This window comes from Notolepis coatsorum, assembly GCF_963971535.1.
Source record: "Notolepis coatsorum genome assembly, chromosome: 19".
Taxonomy (NCBI): Eukaryota; Metazoa; Chordata; class Actinopteri; order Aulopiformes; family Paralepididae; genus Notolepis; species Notolepis coatsorum.
Window position 1 is genome coordinate 75,100,199 of NC_140183.1, and position 25,914 is coordinate 75,126,112.

Sequence of the window (25,914 nt, forward strand, 5' to 3'; positions counted from 1 at the left end):
AAGAAATGCCTGATTTGCCTTGGTTAATCTAGAAACATTGCAGATTTGCCTTGGTTAAGAAAAAAAAATAGCCGGATTTTGCCTTGGTTAAGGTAAATAAAATGCCTGATTTGCCTTGGTTAAGGTAAAAGAAATGCCTGCTTTGCCTTGGTTAACACATCCAGTGCCACGCCCCTTCCGGGAAGCGTCTATATTTTCTACAACGGAGTTCGGCGATTTGCGAATCTGATTGGCCACTGACGTTTCTGGTCATGTGACGTGCGCCCAATAGCGCGACGAGCTGTGTCTTTGCCCATTTCCGCGTCGAACAGCCTGCAAAGCACCTGGCGTTCTATCGCCATGCTCTAAGACAAACTCTAACCTTAACCAACTTCGAAAGAGTGCCTAAGCTTAACCGTCGGAATCAGGGCAGGCGTTCTATCGCCATGCTCTAAGACAAACTCTAACCTTAACCGACTTCGAACAAACTTGCGGTCCCACGATTGGGCGTACGTGTCACATGACACGAAATGACACTGGCCAATCAGATTCGCAAATCGCCGAACTCCGTTGTAGAAAAATAACAGGCTTCCGGGAAGTGCATAGGCTCATGCCACCCATTAACCCCATGTAATCGGTCACCTTGTTTGTAGAGCTAAACCTATATTTTATATTATAGCTATGGATCCAATATCATTGTCAATTGACAGTATGAACCTTCCGTTCAATATGCCATAAAGAAATATTTTTTACATCGATACGTTCCCGTTTTATACCGTGGTGAATATGAGTGTTATATCGGAATGATCTATGGATCATTCCTGTGAGGCTATTTATAAGGCGCGCTGCTAGCTACAGTTAAAAATCCAAATGCATATGATCGGTATTATGTTCCATCATGAATGCGTGAAAGGGCGGGGGGGGGGGTTTGATTAATTGATTGCCAATAACGGCATTCGTTATTACCACAACATACACTGAACTGGGGTATGGCTATGAAATCCTAGCACGATCAAGCTGAAATTGACGTCAAATTGCTCTTAGCTTTGGCCGGTTGGATTCCAAAAATAATTTTCCAATTATTTGATCGCCATCTGGTAGATCATAAGTCCATTTGGCACACGCCATAAGTTACGCTATACAGCATAATGAATCCGGTGTCCTAAAAAGTATTCCATGCGATCTGGTGAAGCCCTCGCTTCAGGCTAACAGAAAAGTCCGCCCGGATCGTTGTCAGTGTGACACCAGGTCTGCAACAGGTGTTACTGCATTCTCGAGACAGCGCCACTACCAGGATCTGGCCGGTACTGCACCTTCGGAGTCCCAATATGCCTTTTCCAGCCAAAATACAGCTCCGTGACATGAAATGGGATATTAATATCGGAAAAAAACTAAACTGAAACGAGAATCTTCGTTTTCCGGCACTCAACCGCTGGGCCACAGAAACGAGAATTCTCGCCTGATTTGCCTTGGTTAACCGTTTCTGCGCCAAAAACCAATTAACTCGCTATAGCCCGCCAATCGTTGGATCCGTTTTTCTTTTATTCGCTATTTCCATTCATAATTCATCCTGCTGTGCTGTAGGAGTCGGACACAGTGGCACTCTGTCTGAGACCGCAACAGTGCGATACCGCCGCCTAACGCCTTGCGGCCGCTATTGCACCCCATTTGAAACTATGTGGTTTCTTTTCCTGGCCGAGCTGCAGCGTGCAGGCGGGGCCTATACACTCCAGCAAGGCAAGCGATCATAACGATGCATCGACTAGGCTCCACCGCCCGCCCGTTAATTTTCTTTGGTGGTAAACGTGGGACAGACTACCGCGACCAGTATTTGGAATGGCGATCAGATAATTGGATTATTCTAGTATTTTTGCAGTACATCATATACAAGGTAAGGACTATATAATTATTATCAATCTTGCGTTGATCCGATAATTTTTTTCCCGCGATTGCAGCCTGTGTGTGTGGCGCTGGCTGCGATAGACGCACGGAGGGCCGGTTTTCCCCCGTCCCCTTTCGTGCATGTATGATGACATATACTACCGACAATCTAGCGTTCATTTCAGGATGATTCGATAATCGGGCGGAAAATGGCAACGTGATAAGTGGATTTCACTAAAGGGCTGTTTGACGGAGTTCCCTGGAATTACACAGGATCACTCTACAACTATACTCATATTCACCACGCTATAAAACGGAAATGTATAGATGAAAAAATAATCCGTTTTTTGCATGTTGACCGGAAGAAACCCACTGACAATCGACAGCGTTATTAGATCCATAGCTATAATATAAAATATAGGTTTAGCTCTACAAACAAGGTGAGCGCTTACATGGGGTTAATGGGTGGCAAGGCCTATGCGCTTCCCGGAAGGGGCGTGGCAGACAATGTGTTAAGGTAAAATAAATGCCTGATTTGCCTTGGTTAAGGTAAATAAAATGCCTGATTTGCCTTGGTTAAGGTAAAAGAAAATGAAGATTTGTACATCAACCTTAAATGTTGTTGCCCGGACCAGGAGGTGCAAAAAGGCGGCAGCAAGAAGGAGGAGGTGGAGGAGAAGACCAGCCTGGAGAGCATCCAGTCCATTGTCCCTGTGTTCCTGCAGTATCCTCTGCCCTACACCCAGGACGTCCCCACACCCCTGCTGGTCTCCGAGAGCCCCACTGAGCTGCACTTCGGGAACCCCTACTCCACCTCAGACAGAAGAGGTAGGTCCTCTGCCAGTAACCTAAGTTTCAAGTTTTGTTTTATTTGTCACATATAAGGTACATTACAGTGACATGCTTGGTTCTGTATCATGAGCCTCCTGAGATTGTGCTTCATACAGTAAAAAAAAATGATAATAAAGACCAAACATACATATACAAATACAAATATACAAAAGTACAAAATGCAAACAAAATGAAAAATGTAGGTAGATGTGTCGTCTGTTTTAACTTGACAAGTTTGACTTGCAACGCAGAAACAATTGGGATTCACGCATTTAACAGTTTGAACGTCTCTCCTGCAGACGAAGGAGACGAGTTGTTCTCGGACGACCAGCTGCTCAGGCTGCCTCCCGTGGGCCCGCCCTCCTGGGACAGCAACGTGGTGTGTATCCAGCCCGCCCGCAACCTCAGCCGGCCCGACGGCCTCGAGGAACCAGAGGAGCAGCATAATAACAACAACGTGAGTTTGAAGTGCGAGCCCTTCGCTCCCCAAGTGGTCACCTCTCGGTAGGGTTGGGCGACTTCCCACGATCAAGAGAACAAGATAATCGAGATGAAACGATTCTTGTGCTGCATGCCCCGTTACTCTAATTTTGTCTTGTGTTGTAAATGCAGCGCACCCTTCCTTCACAGCGGTGCACTCCACCCCTTCCCCCCTCAAGCCCAAACAGTAGTTTCAGCTTGTGTTGAGAGGTGAGGAGGGAGTTTCTCCAGTTGTTTCCAAACGTCTTTGGCAACTTGCAGAAGATGACAGAAAGGCAGCCTTTTGTGAGCAACACAGCTTTCTGAGCAGCTCCTAGAAAGCACCAGTGCACTTGCTTTAACCCTTTCACCACCACACTACAGAAGGTTAACCCTTTCACTACCACACTACAGACGGTTAACCGTCTGTAGTGTGGTAGTGAAAGGGTTAACCCTTTGTCATGTGGCAGTGAAAGGGTGAACCTTCTGTATTGTCGCAGTGAAAGGGTTAACCCTTTGGTAGTGAAAGGGTTAACAGTGAGGGATGTCATGGTGGCTGAAGCTGCTGATTTTTTGTGTTGCTGCAGTGGCATCATGGAATCACTTGCAACTAGACCTAAAATGTAGTCCTCCGTCCACCGTCGACCAGTAGCTGTTTGGCTTGATTCTGTTCTATTGCACGATGCTGCTACTACTCTATTTATATTCTCCTTGGCTGTGTAGCCTTTCTTTTTTTAACTGTTCATTAGTATTTATGTGCGAGTTTGGATTTGTTGATGCCATCATGTAAACTCTGTGTTATTGAAAATGTGAGTTTAAATATAGTATGAATAAAAACAAGTGAATTCTGGCTCCTGCTTTGACGCCGTGTTTTCCTGTGACTCGAACTCGGTGACAAAATAATAATACTTGAGAGGGATGGGATGCCCACTCTCCTTGAAATTCTATAACAAAATAGAATAATAAAAATAACTAGCTGTAGAGAAGACATGTTTGATTGTGTCTAAATGTTGTTTTAACTTCATTTTTTCAGGGCAATCCCAATGAAGAATCTACAGCAACTGAAGCCCACAGCCCATTCATGAATGATGGACAGACTCCCTTTTGCTTTGAATCCAGGTAGCGTGCACGCTCACACACATGCTCTCACACACGTACCTGAACCCCCATAAATGCCCTCATGTCACAGTTTCCTAACCTGTGCATTATAACATGTGTGAAGTGTTTGTTCTGCTCTACAGTTCCCCTGTCCTGATTGGTTAGTTATTAGTGATCCCAGCAGGCCACCCACATAGACGCAGACAGATGCTCTTTATTAACCCTTGTTCCTCCTGGTTTGCCAACATCATCAGTCGACTGCTTATTAACGCGACTTCTCTCTCCTTCTTTTTCCACCTCTTTCCTCTCCCTCCCGCAAGCAGCGTGGATATGAAACGCTGTCCGCTGTGCGAGGTCATCTTCCCTCCCAACTACGACCAGAGCAAGTTCGAGGAGCACGTGGAGAGCCATTGGAAGGTGTGTCCCATGTGCAGCGAGCAGTTCCCGCTGGACTGCGACCAGAAGATCTTCGAGAACCACGTGATCACGCACTTCGACGCCAACGCGCTCAACTTCGACTAGGCGTGAGGTGGGAGAGAGGCGGGAGAGGGACACGGAGAGTCAAAAACGTATCCAGCCCCGACACCCTGTATAGCTCCCGCGGTCACCACTGAAATAAACAACACTGGTCTCCAGTAAATAAAGTACTTAATCGACCACAGGGAAAAAGGTACATAATGTATGTTGTGTTATGTATATAAGTAATATATTTACGTTTCCTATCGGCGAAAGAAAAAAAAGAGCCAAACTAACCATGCTTGTAGTGGCTACTAGACGAAGTCACCCATCCTGATATAAACTCAGCAATACTGTGATGATAGAAGGCTATGGTTAGTTTAAGGTAACAGTGTGGTTATGATTAGGGTTATGGTTAGTTGGTCTAGTGGTGAGAGCACTCACCTCCACCACAAGCATTGTTAGTTCTACTCCCGATCACACTGTTTTTGCCGATACAAAATGTAAATGTATTACTTATCGCTTATAACATGACGCACATTATGTACCTTTTTCCTGTGGTTGATACGTACTTTATTTACATATTTTATGATCTGGCTGAAATGAATCACATTGCACTCTTTTATTCCCCCTTCCTCCGCATGTAACAGTGTGAAGATACTCTTTAGGAACTGTTATCGACTTTTGCTTTGCGACTTCTGCTTAGAGAAATCCTTCAAGGTGGCGTGACATCCTAAAGGAAAACTGACCGTTTACTCCCAATTCGGTGTATAATCCTAGGGCTACTGAAGCTATTTGCTCATCGGAGCTTTTTTTTTTTACTGGTTGAATAGTTCCCTTCATTTGGACCTTTTTAAAAGGATATTTTAGGGGAGGAGCAGGGTGACTGTTCCGTACACTCACCTTTTATTTGAGTCGGCTCTTCTCTCTCGCAGATCTGTTTGAACACTAGACTTTATATATATATATACTGTATATATCAGGGAAAGAGGCATCGACGTGTTTACCCAACGTAACATTTTTAACCAACCTTCCAACCAAACGCTTCCCCCTCCAGCATCATCTTAGAAGTCAGGTGTTCATTCCTTTTTAGAACGCAGCCTTGGTGCACTATTATGCAGTCGGGGAGAAATAATTACTTCTGTGATTACATCTAAAAACCTGATCATTATATTGTCAGATAATCTATTTTAGAATAATGTATTAAAGCCGATGACGTTGTGGAAGCCTTGGTAATTTGTGAGTTCTGTCTTTTCGTTAGTGTTGGCAGGTTTCTTCTGTTTGTGTTTTTCCCACTAGCTAAGCCTCTCTTCTACGGGCCACGTCTGGCTTTAAGAACTCATGCTTCATCCGCTAATCAATGCATGCCAGGCTTCGGTTCGATTTTCTTCATTCTTATTTACGATATTAAGTTATTCCCGTTGTGGGAAACCTTTTGATTTGTTTTTGTGAGTCACATGTATCAAATCTTCTGAACCAATAATAATAAAAGTCTGTTTAAAGCTGATTTGTTATCCAGAAGTATATTATGGAGTCTAAACATTGTTTGTATCACAGAAATACTGAGGCACGGCATTCTATTTTTCTTTAATGTAATAAAGTTTACATGAAGCAGCTTTATTTTCGAAGAAATACAGTACACCACCGTCTGTTTCCAAAACAACCTCTGGTGTTGCTTTACCTTATACACGTTTATACTTTTTCTTTTTTTTACTTTTTCATTTTTTTTCCAGAAACATATGAAAATATAATTTAATGCACTTAACACATAACAATACATTCACTGTACACAATATATCAAATACTTCCCTCTTTACTGGCAGTAAAATACTGTCGTAATTCTCATCTATGAACTGTAGTTCTGTAACAACACACATCCATGCAGTGAAGATGTTTGTTTTAATGAGCGATTGTTGATAACCCCCCCCCCCCCCACCCCCATTTCGTGAGTCATGGCTAGAAGGTATCCGGATTTGGTTGAACTTGAAATGCGTTAAAACTTTGAAAAATGACTGACAATTGTATTAATCTCCACTTTATGTTAAGGTGGGATGCGATGTCTCCAGTGAGGTTAAGTTTAAGGATGTATAAACAACTTTCAAGGTGAAAAATCAACAAAACGAGGTTACCTTCAAGACATGACCCTCTATCTGGACCCTGGTGATATCTTATGACCCTGCAGGTTGTGTGTCATGTGGGGGAGCTGTTCTGATTGGCACTAAGCAGGAGCCATAACTGTGATTCACTCGGCACAGTCTTAACAGGAGGTATATGGGGATGTAAGTCTGGTCAGTAAGAGGTCAGCAGGGCTGTCCAGTGTCCCCTATTGGGTGATCAGTCGGCTAAATGGTCGTTAGGGTCTGAGCCGACAAACTATATATATATTTTTTAAAGGCGATTACGATTTTTCTTTTCATGCTTAACAAGTTATTCCTAGGAAAATGATAATCACATCTCTGGTATCACAATATTCACAAATCGGCTTTGGTCTTTAATAAACACTAGATTTAAAGAGGTCCTTCTGCATAATTGCATTTATGTACAGAAGGACAATAATGTAGGAAACCTGATTTTACAGGTTAATTAAACGGTCTATGGGTCGACTAAATGGACTATTAAATGTACCGTTTGTTTAGTAAACTAAATCTAACGACATACACAGGCACACTCCGCCAACTATGAATCTCCTCAGTCTAGGAGGCCCTGGGGCCCTTTCCATCCACCCAGCCAGACGGGGACAGACAGAAACAGGAGGAGAAACGTCTTACAATCTGGACTCAGCTGTCTATAGAATGTCTACTTTAGGCCGTTTCATTGTCAAAACGAAAGCTATCGAAATAGCTGTACTGGAATGGAATGCTGAGCTTTACAATTCAAGGCAACCAGATATGTAATCTCACACAACAAACAGGAAATACTAGAGGTCTGGTGTAAATCCTTCCTTGGAGCAATCGAGAAGGATAACAGATTATTGGCAAAAAAACAACTCTAAATTCGTTGGCAACTGGATTCAACAAAGTGCTTTAAATCCCTCAACGCAATATGGCGAAAGGGGAACTGCTTATTTCCCAAGGAAAAGGGCTCTGGATTATCAGGAATAATGTCAGAGAGTTCCGAGATTCCGCGGGGAACCAGCGGAAACAGCTGACTGAATACCATCAGAACACTTGGGCAGGACTGTGGCGCTGAAATGCTTGTCAACCATCACCTGAGATCATCTTTTGGTGCAAACTCAAAAAAAGTTTTGCTAGCCTGACGAGAGGAGAAAAGAAAAACGGTCCAGTGAGGCGGATCTTGCACTTCAGGGACACGAAGAGAACGGTAACAAAGTCCCAACACCTGATTATATGCACGTTAATGTATTCATACATAATGTGTTATACCGTATATATATATATACACACACATCATTTCACTATCAGGCTGAATAACTGATTTTTTTATATTACAAACATTCAGATTTCTTTTCTTTTTTTTTGCCTTTCGCTATTCGGCGTATAGGACTCTGCTGAGTCGGAACGACGGGAGGTGGAGCGTCGACGTCTTGCTCTCTGTGAAGCAACTCCGTATTCGACCGCAGATATTTCCTCACTCTTCCTACGCAACAGGACGTCCTAAATCCTAGGCTTCCACCGCCTCCACTTTACTGGCGGGCATTCTATAACTACATGCCCTCAACATTTAATAAGCACCATGTGTTAAAAAAAACTAAACTAAAAAAGAAAACGATAATAAATCAAAAAGATAAATGATAGCTTAAATGTGCAAAAGTACAAAACCGTGAACTATACAAAGATGCGACATTCCAAATGAAAATATAATAATGAAAAAAAAAAAGTAAAATAATACATTTAAAGCATGCAATCGAGGACTAGTGTTGGCAGGGTAGAGTAGTTAGTGGAAAGAGAGGGATGTGAGGGTAGGTGTGTGGGGTAGGGGGTGGAATGACAAACAGCCACTGCTGGTGATGGTGGTTGGTAAGTGGCTAGAGGGGAGTTTGGCTGACGCAGTGTCCGAAGTCTACTGCTGACACAGTGTCCCAACTCTACTGCTGACACAGTGTCCCAACTCTACTGCTGCATTTTGCGGATGATGTCCGCAGAGACAGGGGGGTGGAAGTTGATGGTGTGGTGTCGGAGGCCCTGAGACGTCTTGTAGCTCTTCCCACATCTGCACTTGAAGGGTTTGCGCACTCTGATCTGGGTCCGGTGGCCGTTCTTAGCGTGGTACTTGATCCCATTCACATTCTGCAAGAAAAGCACAGGGAATGAGTGCAGGAAAGAGTTAGAATGGCAATGCATAGACCTACATTATCTGTCAAACTCACGGATTGGTACCAATGTCCAATAGAACTACTTCTCTATTCAGTGTAACTACCTCATGCTACTTTTCTATATTCAGTGTAACTACCTCATGCTACTTCTCTATTCAGTGTAACTACCTCATGATACTCTATATTCAGTGTAACTACCTCATGCTACTTCTCTATTCAGTGTAACTACCTCATGCTACTTCTCTATATTCAGTGTAACTACCTCATGCTACTTCTCTATATTCAGTGTAACTACCTCATACTACTTCTCTATATTCAGTGTAACTACCTCATGCTACTTCTCTATTCAGTGTAACTACCTCATGCTACTTCTCTATTCAGTGTAACTACCTCATGCTACTTCTCTATATTCAGTGTAACTACCTCATGCTACTTCTCTATATTCAGTGTAACTACCTCATACTACTTCTCTATATTCAGTGTAACTACCTCATACTACTTCTCTATATTCAGTGTAACTACCTCATACTACTTCTCTATATTCAGTGTAACTACCTCATGCTACTTCTCTATATTCAGTGTAACTACCTCATGCTACTTCTCTATTCAGTGTAACTACCTCATACTACTTCTCTATTCAGTGTAACTACCTCATACTACTTCTCTATTCAGTGTAACTACCTCATGCTACTTCTCTATATTCAGTGTAACTACCTCATACTACTTCTCTATATTCAGTGTAGCTACCTCATACTACTTCTCTATATTCAGTGTAACTACCTCATACTACTTCTCTATATTCAGTGTAACTACCTCATACTACTTCTCTATATTCAGTGTAACTACCTCATACTACTTCTCTATATTCAGTGTAACTACCTCATACTACTTCTCTATATTCAGTGTAGCTACCTCATACTACTTCTCTATATTCAGTGTAGCTACCTCATACTACTTCTCTATATTCAGTGTAACTACCTCATACTACTCTATATTCAGTGTAACTACCTCATACTACTTCTCTATATTCAGTGTAACTACCTCATACTACTTCTCTATATTCAGTGTAACTACCTCATACTACTTCTCTATATTCAGTGTAGCTACCTCATGCTACTTCTCTATATTCAGTGTAACTACCTCATACTACTTCTCTATATTCAGTGTAACTACCTCATACTACTCTATATTCAGTGTAACTACCTCATACTACTTCTCTATATTCAGTGTAACTACCTCATACTACTTCTCTATATTCAGTGTAACTACCTCATACTACTTCTCTATATTCAGTGTAGCTACCTCATGCTACTTCTCTATATTCAGTGTAACTACCTCATACTACTTCTCTATATTCAGTGTAACTACCTCATACTACTTCTCTATATTCAGTGTAACTACCTCATGCTACTTCTCTATATTCAGTGTAACTACCTCATACTACTTCTCTATATTCAGTGTAACTACCTCATACTACTTCTCTATATTCAGTGTAACTACCTCATGCTACTTCTCTATATTCAGTGTAACTACCTCATACTACTACTCTATTCAGTGTAACTACCTCATACTACTTCTCTATATTCAGTGTAACTACCTCATACTACTTCTCTATATTCAGTGTAACTACCTCATACTACTTCTCTATATTCAGTGTAACTACCTCATACTACTTCTCTATATTCAGTGTAACTACCTCATACTACTTCTCTATATTCAGTGTAACTACCTCATACTACTTCTCTATATTCAGTGTAACTACCTCATACTACTTCTCTATATTCAGTGTAACTACCTCATACTACTTCTCTATATTCAGTGTAACTACCTCATACTACTTCTCTATTCAGTGTAACTACCTCATGCTACTTCTCTATATTCAGTGTAACTACCTCATACTACTTCTCTATATTCAGTGTAGCTACCTCATGCTACTTCTCTATATTCAGTGTAACTACCTCATACTACTTATATATTCAGTGTAGCTACCTCATACTACTTCTCTATTCAGTGTAACTACCTCATACTACTTCTCTATATTCAGTGTAACTACCTCATACTACTTCTCTCTATTCAGTGTAACTACCTCATGCTACTTCTCTATATTCAGTGTAACTACCTCATACTTCTCTATATTCAGTGTAACTACCTCATACTACTTCTCTATATTCAGTGTAACTACCTCATACTACTCTATATTCAGTGTAACTACCTCATACTACTTCTCTATATTCAGTGTAACTACCTCATGATACTTCTCTATATTCAGTGTAACTACCTCATACTACTTCTCTATATTCAGTGTAACTACCTCATACTACTTCTCTATATTCAGTGTAACTACCTCATACTACTTCTCTATATTCAGTGTAACTACCTCATACTACTTCTCTATATTCAGTGTAACTACCTCATACTACTTCTCTATATTCAGTGTAACTACCTCATACTTCTCTATATTCAGTGTAACTACCTCATGCTACTTCTCTATATTCAGTGTAACTACCTCATGCTACTTCTCTATATTCAGTGTAACTACCTCATGCTACTCTATATTCAGTGTAACTACCTCATACTACTTCTCTATATTCAGTGTAACTACCTCATGCTACTTCTCTATATTCAGTGTAACTACCTCATACTACTTCTCTATATTCAGTGTAACTACCTCATGCTACTTCTCTATATTCAGTGTAACTACCTCATACTACTTCTCTATATTCAGTGTAACTACCTCATGCTACTTCTCTATATTCAGTGTAACTACCTCATACTACTTCTCTATATTCAGTGTAACTACCTCATGCTACTCTATATTCAGTGTAACTACCTCATGCTACTTCTCTATATTCAGTGTAACTACCTCATACTACTTCTCTATATTCAGTGTAACTACCTCATACTACTTCTCTATATTCAGTGTAACTACCTCATACTACTTCTCTATATTCAGTGTAACTACCTCATACTACTCTATATTCAGTGTAACTACCTCATGCTACTTCTCTATATTCAGTGTAACTACCTCATACTACTTCTCTATATTCAGTGTAACTACCTCATACTACTCTATATTCAGTGTAACTACCTCATGCTACTCTATATTCAGTGTAACTACCTCATACTACTCTATATTCAGTGTAACTACCTCATGCTACTTCTCTATATTCAGTGTAACTACCTCATACTACTCTATATTCAGTGTAACTACCTCATACTACTTCTCTATATTCAGTGTAACTACCTCATACTACTTCTCTATATTCAGTGTAACTACCTCATGCTACTTCTCTATATTCAGTGTAACTACCTCATACTACTACTCTATATTCAGTGTAACTACCTCATGCTACTTCTCTATATTCAGTGTAACTACCTCATACTACTTCTCTATATTCAGTGTAACTACCTCATACTACTCTATATTCAGTGTAACTACCTCATACTACTCTATATTCAGTGTAACTACCTCATACTACTCTATATTCAGTGTAACTACCTCATACTACTCTATATTCAGTGTAACTACCTCATACTACTTCTCTATATTCAGTGTAACTACCTCATACTACTTCTCTATATTCAGTGTAACTACCTCATACTACTCTATATTCAGTGTAACTACCTCATACTACTTCTCTATATTCAGTGTAACTACCTCATGCTACTTCTCTATATTCAGTGTAACTACCTCATACTACTCTATATTCAGTGTAACTACCTCATACTATATATTCAGTGTAACTACCTCATACTACTTCTCTATATTCAGTGTAACTACCTCATACTACTTCTCTATATTCAGTGTAACTACCTCATGCTACTTCTCTATATTCAGTGTAACTACCTCATACTACTTCTCTATATTCAGTGTAACTACCTCATACTACTCTATATTCAGTGTAACTACCTCATACTACTTCTCTATATTCAGTGTAACTACCTCATACTACTTCTCTATATTCAGTGTAACTACCTCATACTACTCTATATTCAGTGTAACTACCTCATACTACTCTATATTCAGTGTAACTACCTCATGCTACTTCTCTATATTCAGTGTAACTACCTCATACTACTCTATATTCAGTGTAACTACCTCATACTACTCTATATTCAGTGTAACTACCTCATACTACTCTATATTCAGTGTAACTACCTCATACTTCTCTATATTCAGTGTAACTACCTCATACTACTTCTCTATATTCAGTGTAACTACCTCATACTACTTCTCTATATTCAGTGTAACTACCTCATGCTACTTCTCTATATTCAGTGTAACTACCTCATGCTACTTCTCTATATTCAGTGTAACTACCTCATACTACTCTATATTCAGTGTAACTACCTCATACTACTCTATATTCAGTGTAACTACCTCATGCTACTCTATATTCAGTGTAACTACCTCATGCTACTTCTCTATATTCAGTGTAACTACCTCATACTACTCTATATTCAGTGTAACTACCTCATACTACTCTATATTCAGTGTAACTACCTCATACTACTCTATATTCAGTGTAACTACCTCATACTTCTCTATATTCAGTGTAACTACCTCATACTACTTCTCTATATTCAGTGTAACTACCTCATACTACTTCTCTATATTCAGTGTAACTACCTCATACTACTCTATATTCAGTGTAACTACCTCATACTACTCTATATTCAGTGTAACTACCTCATACTACTTCTCTATATTCAGTGTAACTACCTCATGCTACTCTATATTCAGTGTAACTACCTCATACTACTTCTCTATATTCAGTGTAACTACCTCATGCTACTTCTCTATATTCAGTGTAACTACCTCATACTACTCTATATTCAGTGTAACTACCTCATGCTACTTCTCTATATTCAGTGTAACTACCTCATGCTACTTCTCTATATTCAGTGTAACTACCTCATACTACTTCTCTATATTCAGTGTAACTACCTCATACTACTTCTCTATATTCAGTGTAACTACCTCATGCTACTTCTCTCTATTCAGTGTAACTACCTCATGCTACTCTATATTCAGTGTAACTACCTCATGCTACTTCTCTATATTCAGTGTAACTACCTCATACTACTTCTCTATATTCAGTGTAACTACCTCATGCTACTTCTCTCTATTCAGTGTAACTACCTCATACTACTTCTCTATATTCAGTGTAACTACCTCATGCTACTTCTATATTCAGTGTAGCTACCTCATACTACTTCTCTATTCAGTGTAACTACCTCATACTACTTCTCTATATTCAGTGTAACTACCTCATACTACTTCTCTATATTCAGTGTAACTACCTCATGCTACTTCTCTATATTCAGTGTAACTACCTCATACTACTTCTCTATATTCAGTGTAACTACCTCATGCTACTTCTCTATTCAGTGTAACTACCTCATGCTACTTCTCTATATTCAGTGTAACTACCTCATACTACTTCTCTATTCAGTGTAACTACCTCATGCTACTTCTCTATATTCAGTGTAACTACCTCATACTACTCTATATTCAGTGTAACTACCTCATACTACTTCTCTATATTCAGTGTAACTACCTCATACTACTTCTCTATTCAGTGTAACTACTTCATGCTACTTCTCTATATTCAGTGTAACTACCTCATACTACTTCTATATTCAGTGTAACTACCTCATACTACTCTATATTCAGTGTAACTACCTCATACTACTTCTCTCTATTCAGTGTAACTACCTCATACTACTTCTCTCTATTCAGTGTAACTACCTCATGCTACTTCTCTATATTCAGTGTAACTACCTCATGCTACTTCTCTATATTCAGTGTAACTACCTCATACTACTTCTCTATCTTCAGTGTAACTACCTCATACTACTTCTCTATATTCAGTGTAACTACCTCATACTACTCTATATTCAGTGTAACTACCTCATACTACTTCTCTATTCAGTGTAACTACCTCATGCTACTTCTCTATATTCAGTGTAACTACCTCATACTACTCTATATTCAGTGTAACTACCTCATACTACTTCTCTATTCAGTGTAACTACCTCATGCTACTTCTCTATTCAGCATAGCTACCTCATACTACTTCTCTATTCAGTGTAACTACCTCATACTACTTCTATATTCAGTGTAACTACCTCATACTACTTCTCTATATTCAGTGTAACTACCTCATACTACTTCTCTATATTCAGTGTAACTACCTCATGCTACTTCTCTATATTCAGTGTAACTACCTCATGCTACTTCTCTATATTCAGTGTAACTACCTCATACTACTTCTCTATATTCAGTGTAACTACCTCATACTACTTCTCTATCTTCAGTGTAACTACCTCATACTACTCTATATTCAGTGTAACTACCTCATACTACTTCTCTATTCAGTGTAACTACCTCATGCTACTTCTCTATTCAGCGTAGCTACCTCATACTACTTCTCTATATTCAGTGTAACTACCTCATACTACTTCTCTATATTCAGTGTAACTACCTCATGCTACTTCTCTATATTCAGTGTAACTACCTCATACTACTTCTCTATATGCAGTGTAACTACCTCATGCTACTTCTCTATATTCAGTGTAACTACCTCATACTACTTCTCTATATTCAGTGTAACTACCTCATGCTACTTCTCTATATTCAGTGTAACTACCTCATGCTACTTCTCTATATTCAGTGTAACTACCTCATGCTACTTCTCTATCTTCAGTGTAACTACCTCATACTACTTCTCTATCTTCAGTGTAACTACCTCATACTACTTCTCTATATTCAGTGTAACTACCTCATACTACTCTATATTCAGTGTAACTACCTCATACTACTTCTCTATATTCAGTGTAACTACCTCATACTACTCTATATTCAGTGTAACTACCTCATGCTACTTCTCTATCTTCAGTGTAACTACCTCATACTACTTCTCTATCTTCAGTGTAACTACCTCATACTACTTCTCTATATTCAGTGTAACTACCTCATACTACTCTATATTCAGTGTAACTACCTCATACTACTTCTCTATTCAGTGTAACTACCTCATGCTACTTCTCTATATTCAGTGTAACTACCTCATACTACTCTATATTCAGTGTAACTACCTCATACTACTTCTCTATCTTCAGTGTAACTACCTCATACTACTTCTCTATCTTCAGTGTAACTACCTCATACTACTTCTCTATATTCAGTGTAACTACCTCATACTACTCTATATTCAGTGTAACTACCTCATACTACTTCTCTATTCAGTGTAACTACCTCATGCTACTTCTCTATATTCAGTGTAACTACCTCATGCTACTCTATATTCAGTGTAACTACCTCATACTACTTCTCTATATTCAGTGTAACTACCTCATACTACTTCTCTATTCAGCGTAGCTACCTCATACTACTTCTCTATATTCAGTGTAACTACCTCATGCTACTTCTCTATATTCAGTGTAACTACCTCATACTACTTCTCTATATTCAGTGTAACTACCTCATACTACTTCTCTATATTCAGTGTAACTACATCATGCTACTTCTCTATCTTCAGTGTAACTACCTCATACTACTTCTCTATCTTCAGTGTAACTACCTCATACTACTTCTCTATATTCAGTGTAACTACCTCATACTACTCTATATTCAGTGTAACTACCTCATACTACTTCTCTATATTCAGTGTAACTACCTCATACTACTTCTCTATATTCAGTGTAACTACCTCATACTACTTCTCTATATTCAGTGTAACTACCTCATACTACTTCTCTATTCAGCGTAGCTACCTCACACTACTTCTCTATATTCAGTGTAACTACCTCATACTACTTCTCTATATTCAGTGTAACTACCTCATGCTACTTCTCTATATTCAGTGTAACTACCTCATACTACTTCTCTATATTCAGTGTAACTACCTCATACTACTTCTCTATATTCAGTGTAACTACCTCATACTACTCTATATTCAGTGTAACTACCTCATACTACTTCTCTATTCAGTGTAACTACCTCATGCTACTTCTCTATATTCAGTGTAACTACCTCATACTACTTCTCTATATTCAGTGTAACTACCTCATGCTACTTCTCTATCTTCAGTGTAACTACCTCATACTACTTCTCTATATTCAGTGTAACTACCTCATACTACTTCTCTATTCAGTGTAACTACCTCATGCTACTTCTCTATTCAGTGTAACTACCTCATGCTACTTCTCTATTCAGTGTAACTACCTCATACTACTTCTCTATTCAGTGTAACTACCTCATACTACTTCTCTATTCAGTGTAACTACCTCATGCTACTTCTCTATTCAGTGTAACTACCTCATACTACTTCTCTATATTCAGTGTAACTACCTCATGCTACTTCTCTATATTCAGTGTAACTACCTCATGCTACTTCTCTATATTCAGTGTAACTACCTCATGCTACTTCTCTATTCAGTGTAACTACCTCATACTACTTCTCTATTCAGTGTAACTACCTCATACTACTTCTCTATATTCAGTGTAACTACCTCATGCTACTTCTCTATATTCAGTGTAACTACCTCATACTATTTCTCTATTCAGTGTAACTACCTCATACTACTTCTCTATTCAGTGTAACTACCTCATGCTACTTCTCTATTCAGTGTAACTACCTCATACTACTTCTCTATATTCAGTGTAACTACCTCATGCTACTTCTCTATATTCAGTGTAACTACCTCATGCTACTTCTCTATATTCAGTGTAACTACCTCATACTATTTCTCTATTCAGTGTAACTACCTCATACTATTTCTCTATTCAGTGTAACTACCTCATGTTACTTCTCTATATTCAGTGTAACTATCTCATGCTACTTCTCTATTCTGTGACACTTCAGAAATGCAGCTTATTATGCTTTTATATTTAATGTACCTCATTCTCAGGGTTTCCGTTATCCGGTAATTCAAGGTTTTTTTACCGGGAAAATCGTTTGAAGTCCGACATATTTTAAATCTCTCCAGTAATAATGAAAAATTATTCCCGAGTGGGCCAAACTGCCCAAGGTGGCCTGTCTTGATTCAGCTGAGCCAAGGCGCTGTCCGCTGTGCTGAACTGGACAGGACAGCGAGCAAGACTGAAACTGATATACATCTTCGGAGGGTCTCTCCATTTATTTAACTCGACTCAACAACACAGGCAACAGTCGGAGTCTTCCGTCAACAACATTATGGCTAAGCTAGTCCTACACTCTGACTCCGGGGACGCACTATGCAAGTGACTTTTTTTTTCCGCAATATAAGCTAAAATAGCCTACTTTTCAATAATAAACATTATAAATCTACATGCCTTCATGATGACATTCCTTATATAGCCTATCAATTGTTTTTAAACTCAACAAACACAATGTGTTTTTGTTTTGTTCTTGATTTATTGTGATGTTTCTTCTTGACTTGTTTAAAGAAGACGTGTCCGGCCCGTGGGGACATTAACGTGTGTTGTCGGGCCTTACAAATACATTTGATTTGATTTGAGATACTATTGGGGATTTCTCCCATTTGTCCGGGACATTGAGATCTTCAGTACATGTGGACCCCGGCACAGATATTTTTTCTAACAGAAGCCCTGCTCGTTCTCGCTCTATTTCTAACGCTGCCTACTGCCTAATGCTACGTCATTGCCCATAACCCTGTCATTCACGTCAGTGGGGCAATTTTCTCAAGCTGCACATAATTTCGCCCGACCACACATCCCAGATGTGAGTGGAAAATGCCGTAAAACTGGAAATCATTGAAGTGGACTCGCTGCATGCAGTATACATTTATGTTGACATGCCGTAACGCTCAGCTAACACCCTCTGTTCCATTCTCAACAGCAGGGCATCCTCTGTGCCGCTTCACTTGTGTCTGAACAGGGTTCCACTGGGTTTCATGGGGCAAAGTCAAAGTGTGTTACTTAATATAATATAAGGTATGATATTCCTTTATTGATCCCCTTGGGGAAATTCGGGCATCATAGCAGCATGGGGGAGGGGAGGTACAGGTACAGTATGGGCAGGGTAATAGTAGAAAGACATAAATATAGGCAATAAAATGAGGTCTGAATATAGTAGTGTAAGCCAGTGTTTCTCAACTGGTGGGTCGCGACCCAAAAGTGGGTCGCGGGCCCATGTTGAGTGGGTCGCGGATGTGTGTAAAAAAACATTTTTTTATATATATATATATATAATTTTTTTCTTTTTTACTATCTATCTTTGTGAAAGTGGCTTCTCAGCTCTGGTCCAGCTGAAGACAAAGCAGAGGAACAGATTGGACATTGAGCATGACCTCAGAGTTGCTTTGTCTACCATCACACCAGACTTTTGAGACTCTTGTCAGGAGCAAACAACATCCCCAGTTATCCCATTAGTTCCCTGGGATGTTAAGCTAAGAAGTCTGCTAAGAAGGATATATTTATTATTATTATTATTATTATTATTATTATTATTATTATTATTATTATTATTATTATTATTATTATTATTATTATTATTTTATTTCATTGGGTTTTTAGCCCTAGTTGCACTTTTGTTGCAACCCCAGTTATCCCATTAGTTCCTCCAAACTTAGGTCTGTTATGTTAAGCTAAGAAGTCTGCTAAGAAGCATATTATTTATTATTATTTTATTTCATTGGGTTTTTAGCCCTAGTTGCACTTTTGTTGCAACCCCAGTTATCCCATTAGTTCCCCCAAACTTAGGTATGTTATGTTAAGCTAAGAAATCTGCTAAGAAGCATATATTATTTATTATTATTTTATTTCATTGGGTGTTTAGCCCTAGTTGCACGTTTGTTGCACTTTTGTGTTTATTTCATGTTTTTAACAGTGCATGAAAGATTGTGTATTACTGCAACAATTTTTTTTAAATAAATCTGGTTAAAAAATGTGGGTCCCGACTTAATGACTAAGGAAAATGTTGGGTCCCGAGGCTAGACCAGTTGAGAACCACTGGTGTAAGCAAAGGTGCAGATGAGGGTCTGTATGCCCTATCGATTATATTATACGTTACAGTAAATATAGGCAATACAATTAGCTTTTATCTGAATATAAACTATGAGTAGGAGTAAATTAAACAGTATACACAAGTTGCAGTATACACAAGGTAGCCTAACTGGCATGATATACGTCTTACATTGTAGTTCGTGCAGGTTTTGGTGGTACTTCCATCAGTGCTCTGGCCTGTTAACACTTTCAGTGCCAACGACGGGAAATCTCGTTAGTTCATGCCAACCGTTGAGTGCCAGCCGACGAGAGATCTTGTTTTTAATCATTATTTTTTTTATTAGCGATTTCCATTCATTTTTCATCAATCTAGCCTCATGTTACCAGTGGGGATCTGTCTCGAACAGGGAAAATACCGCCCCCTATCGTCTGTCCGGATGGTACTGCACCCCTTTGGATTGGATTGAATGAAACGCATGGAGGAAAAAAAGTCCTGCTTCCACATTTGACTTGTCAGACAAGTAACCGGAGACGATCCAAGTAATCGCCCACCACCAGAACAGCAGAGAATGTGTGTTTCCAGTACCCAGCGTTGGATCAATAAACGCGATCGATATTTGGAATGGCGATCAGGAATTGGAATAATCATTTTGGAGAACATCTGATCTGAGGTAAGGAATCTATTTTACCAGTCTTGGCATCAGCGTTTCCGTTAGCCGGTAATTACCGGTATTTGACCGGCAAAATCTGTTGAAGTCCGACATATTTAATCTCTCCGGTCTTAATGTCCGGTGAAAATAATTCCCTGAGTCTAAGCACAATTTGATTCTTTTAATTGTATTAAAATAGGCTAAAATTAAATAGCCTATGCGATGAACGAAACAATCATTACATTTGTTTCATCGTTGCTTCTAATAATGACAACGACGTTGTCAGCGAGAGCTTAGTGCTGGGTGTGCGAACTTTTGTGAAGCTGCAGAGCCGGAGCAGCAGCAGCACAATGCAGTACTCCAGCAGTACTCCAATTCAGCCATTTTCAATTCAATGTTGGGTGGGGGGCGCTGCTGTGCGGTCCCCAGAAAAGAGCCAATAACAGCTGAATCTGCTGCTCTGCATCGACATACTCTCGCAAATAAGTCATTGGGAGGTGGAGAGAGAGAGTCGTCACGCAAACCCACGATAATGTTGCCGTCTCTCTCTGTCAAATTTCTCAGTTCTTCGCTTGATATAATTAATACAAATGTCCAATATAACGGAATTCGTTGGCTCATAAAAATGTGATTATAACAGACTGTTGTTTATTAATGTCGGGCGACTGCCCACAGACACCTATTTGATTTAAAGTCGGCAGCAGCACGAGTCTCGGGACTTATTTTATTTGGAATATAATGACTTTATACGCAAAAGTAGCCTAGTTTTAAGTAAAAATATTATAAATCTACATGCCTTGATGATGTCATTCTTTTGTTTTGTTGTCATTCTTTTGCCTATCAATTGTTTTTAAGCTCAATAAACTCTGACCGGAATTTCTCTCATTTGACCGGTAGATTGAAATCTACCGGACACTGAGGCCGGCAACAATTTTTTCTAACGGAAACCCTGCTTGGCATAATCAGAGCTATTTTCATCTATGTGTGTGTCTGTGATCAGGAAATAAGATAATAGATTTTTCAGCCCGCTTCTATAGCGTGCATAAGTACACATACTATCAATAATCTAGCGTTTATTTGAAAACGATTCATAAATAGGCCGAAAAATGACAACGTGTTTTGTGTATTCCAGTGTATTCCAGTAAAGGGCGTTTATCACAGAATACATTTTTTTTCTGGAACTTTAAAAAAAACTAGCGTTTTTCAAAATGGTATCAAACGGAAATGAACCGATTAAAAAAACAATCCGTTTCGACAATGTTGACTGCAAACAAGTCATTGATAAGCGACGGCCATATTAGACACATAGCCATAATTTAAAATATAGTTTATGCGTTCGCAAATATGAGAGCTCTGTCATTGAAGTGGGTGGTGGCACGCAACAGGGTTCCGGGGCACCGGAGGCGTGGCACTCAAAGTGTTAAGATGTTCCTACCGTTAATTAACGTTAATTATTATTACAAATGGCAACCGTGACCTTTTTGACCTTTTAAGTATTAACACTTTTAGTTCATGCCATGCGTTGAGTGCCAAGAACGAGAAATCTCGTTATTTAATCGTTATTTTTTTATTATCGATTTCCATACATTTTTCATCAATCTAGCCTCACGTTACCAGTGGGGATCTGTCTGAGCTCGAACAGGGAAAATACCGCCCCCTATCGTCTCTCCGGATGTTATTGCACCCATTGGATTGGACTGAATTAAATGGATGGGAAAAAAAGAGTCCTTAATCCACATTTTACTTATCAGGCATGTAACCGGAGACGATCCCAGTCATTGCCCACCCTCAGAACAGCGTGGAATATGTGTTACCAGTACCCAGCGTTGGATCAATAAACGCGATCAATATTTGGAATGGCGATCAGGAATTGGAATAATCTTTATTTATTTTATTTTTTCTGGAAGTTTAAAAAAACGAGCGTTTTTCAAAATGGTATCAAACGGAAATGAACCGATTAAAAAAACAATCCGTTTCGACAATGTTGACTGCAAACAAGTCATTGATAAGCGACGGGCGTATTAGACACATAATTTATAGATATATAGTTTATGCATTTGCAAATGTGATCGCCCTTCCATTGACTACAGCGCTGGCACTCAAGCGCTATTTCTGGCGCCCCCTGCTGGCACACAAAGTGTTAAGCGTCGGGTATAACGTTATTGCAATAAGCTCAATAAACACAGATAATAATTGACCAGAATTTCTCTCATTTGTCCCGGACACATGGACCCCAGCACCAATTTCTTCTAGCAGAAACCCTGGAGTGGATATAATAAACACATTGCCCAAAGGTTGACGATGCCCAGAAACACCCCGAGCTCAGCAGAATAAGAAACCCCAGGCAGGGTGAAGGGTCTCTGCAGATACAGACACCACCACACACCTCTAGTGGCTCATAAGTGATGACTGAGGGAGAGTCTGTTTGTATGAGTCTATACATTGTTTTTTTAAGGACCATTCTACTAATTATACCTTTAACCCTTTCACTACCACACTGCAAAGGGTTAACGCTTTCACTATCACTATAGACGGTTAACCCTTTCACTACCACGCTAAAGAAGGTTAACACTTTCACTACCACACTACAGAAGGTTAACCTTTCACTACCACACAGCAAAGGGTTAACGCTTTCACTATCACTATAGACGGTTAACCCTTTCACTACCGCACTATAGAAGGTTAACCCTTTCACTACAACACTACAGAAGGTTAACCTTTCACTACCACACGGCAGACTGTTATTTTATTTTATTTATTTAACCTTTATTTAGCCAGATAAAACATTAAGAACAGGTTTCATATTTACAATGTCGATCTGGTCCAAGAGGCCCCAACAGGAGTACAAATATACATATATACATTACATACACACCAATAACAAAATTAAAACATTATTAAATTAAATTGAATTAAAATCATACACATAAGCAAATAACAAACAAACACATGCACAACCTATGTACAAAAGAAATAAACAGGGGAGGATTAAGGGGGGGTGAAAGTATGTGAATGTGTGCGTGTGCATGTGTGTGTGTGTGTGTGCGTGCATGTGCATGCAAACAGATGCGTGTGTCTAGGTGCGAGTATGAATGAGTGCTTGTGTGTCTAGGTGTATGCAAGTGTGAAACTGGGGTATCAGCAAGAGCAGGAGGGATCTAGAATAGAATAGACTTTTAATTGTCATTGCACAGTATGCAACGAAATTTCAGGGGAGCTCCCACAGACCGTAGTACATATATACATACATGAACACATAACACATATAACACTGTACATAACAGAATATTTTAAATAATAAAGTGCATAATGGGTGGTAATCAGAGATTATCAAGTGCAGTGGTAAGTGCATGGTGCACGTGAGGGGACAGTCAATGAGTATTTAACAGTCTGACTGCTTGGGGGGAAAAGCTGTTCTTAAATCTTGTACTCTTGGCATGTATGGACCGGTATCTCCTTCCTGAGGGAAGGAGCTGAAAGAGGTGATGTGCTGGGTGAGACTGGTCCTTGATGATACATTTGGAGCGGTGGAGGCAGCGGGAGGTGAAGACGGAGGTGATGTTTGGTAGAGGAGTCCCGACGATCCTGCCTGCCGCCTTCACCACCCTCTGTAGAGCCTCTTGCTCTGCCTTTGTGCAGCTGGAGAACCACACAGACACACCGTAGGTCAGCACACTCTACCGCACAATGGTCAAAGTTGACATGGAGATTTCGTGGCAGGCCAGCCTGCTTCAGCTTCCTTAGATAGTATAGGCGTTGCTGGGCTTTCCCGATCACTGAGGCGGTGTTGGTGCTCCAAGACAGGGTCTCACTCACACTGAGACCCAGGAACTTGAACTCAGTGACCCTCTCCACTACCTCGTTGTTGATGAGCAGAGGGGAGTGGTCAGGCCTTGATCTTCTAAAATCCACTATGATCTCTCTTGTTTTCTTTATATTGAGCGCCAGGTTGTTATTGTCACACCAGGCTGTAAGGTCCTCCACCTCCCTCCTGTAGGCAGACTCATTGTTGTTTGTTATGAGACCCACAACTGTGGTATCGTCTGCGAACTTGATGATGTAATTGGAGGAGTAGGAGGGGGAACAGTCATGTGTGAGCAGGGTGTACAGTAGTGGGCTGAGTACGCAACCCTGCGGGGCGCCGGTGCTGAGAGACAGGGTGGACGAGGTGTAGTTGCCCAGCCTGACGGCTTGTGTGCGGTTTGTGAGGAAGTCCAGCACCCAGTTACACAGTGTATTACACCGGCCCAGGGTTTGGAGTTTGCTGATGAGTTTACGGGGGAGTATAGTGTTGAAGGCAGAGCTATAGTCGACAAAGAGCATTCTTACGTAGGTGTTTTTCTTCTCTAGATGTTCTAGGGCGGTATGAAGCACAATGGCTATAGCATCTTCAGTTGATCTGTTCTGCCTATAAGCAAACAGAGCGTGTTGAGTATTTTCTTGAAGGCAGTCAGTGAAGTAAAAGCTGTACATTTAAGGGTGTCTTGAAAAGCGTTCCAGTCATAAGCTGCTGCAAAGTGAAAGGAGTTTCGGCTGAAGGTGGTCTTGGATCTTGGGATGTTTAATTTGAGGAGTTCGCTTGATCCGTAAGTGCTATGAGAAAGGTGGAGCAGGGAGGAAAGATAAGGTGGGGTCTTGCCCAGGATTGTCTTGTAAATGGAGTGGAACCAATGTTGGAGTTGGCGGGTGTGGAGGGAGGGCCAGTCAAGTCAACCAGTTTGTAAAGGTCACAGGGATGTGTATTAAAGGGTGCATTGGTGGCAAATCGGATGGCAGAATGGTGAAGTTTGTGTAGAGCCATCTTTGAAGCCATTTTATAAATGACATCACCATAGTCCAGGATGGGCAAGACAGTCATCTTTACAAGGGTGAGTTTTGCAGAAAGTGTGAAGGAAGCTTTATTATGGAAGAGAAATGCCAGTCTGGCTTTCACTTTAGACTAAAGACTTAACACTTTCAGTGCCAGCCATGCAGGGCGCTAAAGGGCTCCGTATGCCAGCGTCCACTTCAATGATAGAGCTCTCATATTTGCAAACGCATCAACTATGTCTTATGTCTTATAAACTATGGCTATGTGTCTAATCTGGCCGTCGCTTATCAATGACTTGTTTGCAGTCAACATTGTCGAAACGGATTGTTTTTTTTTAATCGGTTCATTTCCGTTTTATACCATTTTGAAAAACGCTAGTTTTTTTTAAGTTTCAGGAAAATATAAATATTCTGCGATAATCGCCCTTTACTGGAATATTCTGGAATACAGAATATTTTTTGGCCTATTTATGAATTGTTTTCAAATAAACGCTAGATTATCGATAGTATATGTGTACTTATGCACG

General features: G+C 39.9%; 2 protein-coding genes across 3 annotated transcripts in view; one reads left to right on the forward strand and one right to left on the reverse strand.

The window, feature by feature from the left end:
• tax1bp1b (Tax1 (human T-cell leukemia virus type I) binding protein 1b) overlaps positions 1-6,211 on the forward strand; it is an 81,908-nt gene extending 75,697 nt beyond the window's left edge. The window contains exons 14-17 of the mRNA XM_084336704.1: positions 2,496-2,688; positions 2,991-3,148; positions 4,184-4,269; positions 4,572-6,211. Of these exons, the coding sequence (XP_084192830.1) occupies positions 2,496-2,688; positions 2,991-3,148; positions 4,184-4,269; positions 4,572-4,770 (636 nt within the window). The 3' untranslated portion in view covers positions 4,771-6,211. The remainder of the gene's footprint in view (positions 1-2,495; positions 2,689-2,990; positions 3,149-4,183; positions 4,270-4,571) is intronic.
• Positions 6,212-6,656: 445 nt separating this feature from the next.
• jazf1b (JAZF zinc finger 1b) overlaps positions 6,657-25,914 on the reverse strand; it is a 107,007-nt gene continuing 87,749 nt past the window's right edge. For both annotated transcript variants that reach the window (XM_084335699.1, XM_084335698.1), the window contains one exon: positions 6,657-8,951. In XM_084335699.1, coding sequence (XP_084191825.1) covers positions 8,775-8,951 — 177 coding nt within the window. In that variant the 3' untranslated portion in view covers positions 6,657-8,774. The remainder of the gene's footprint in view (positions 8,952-25,914) is intronic.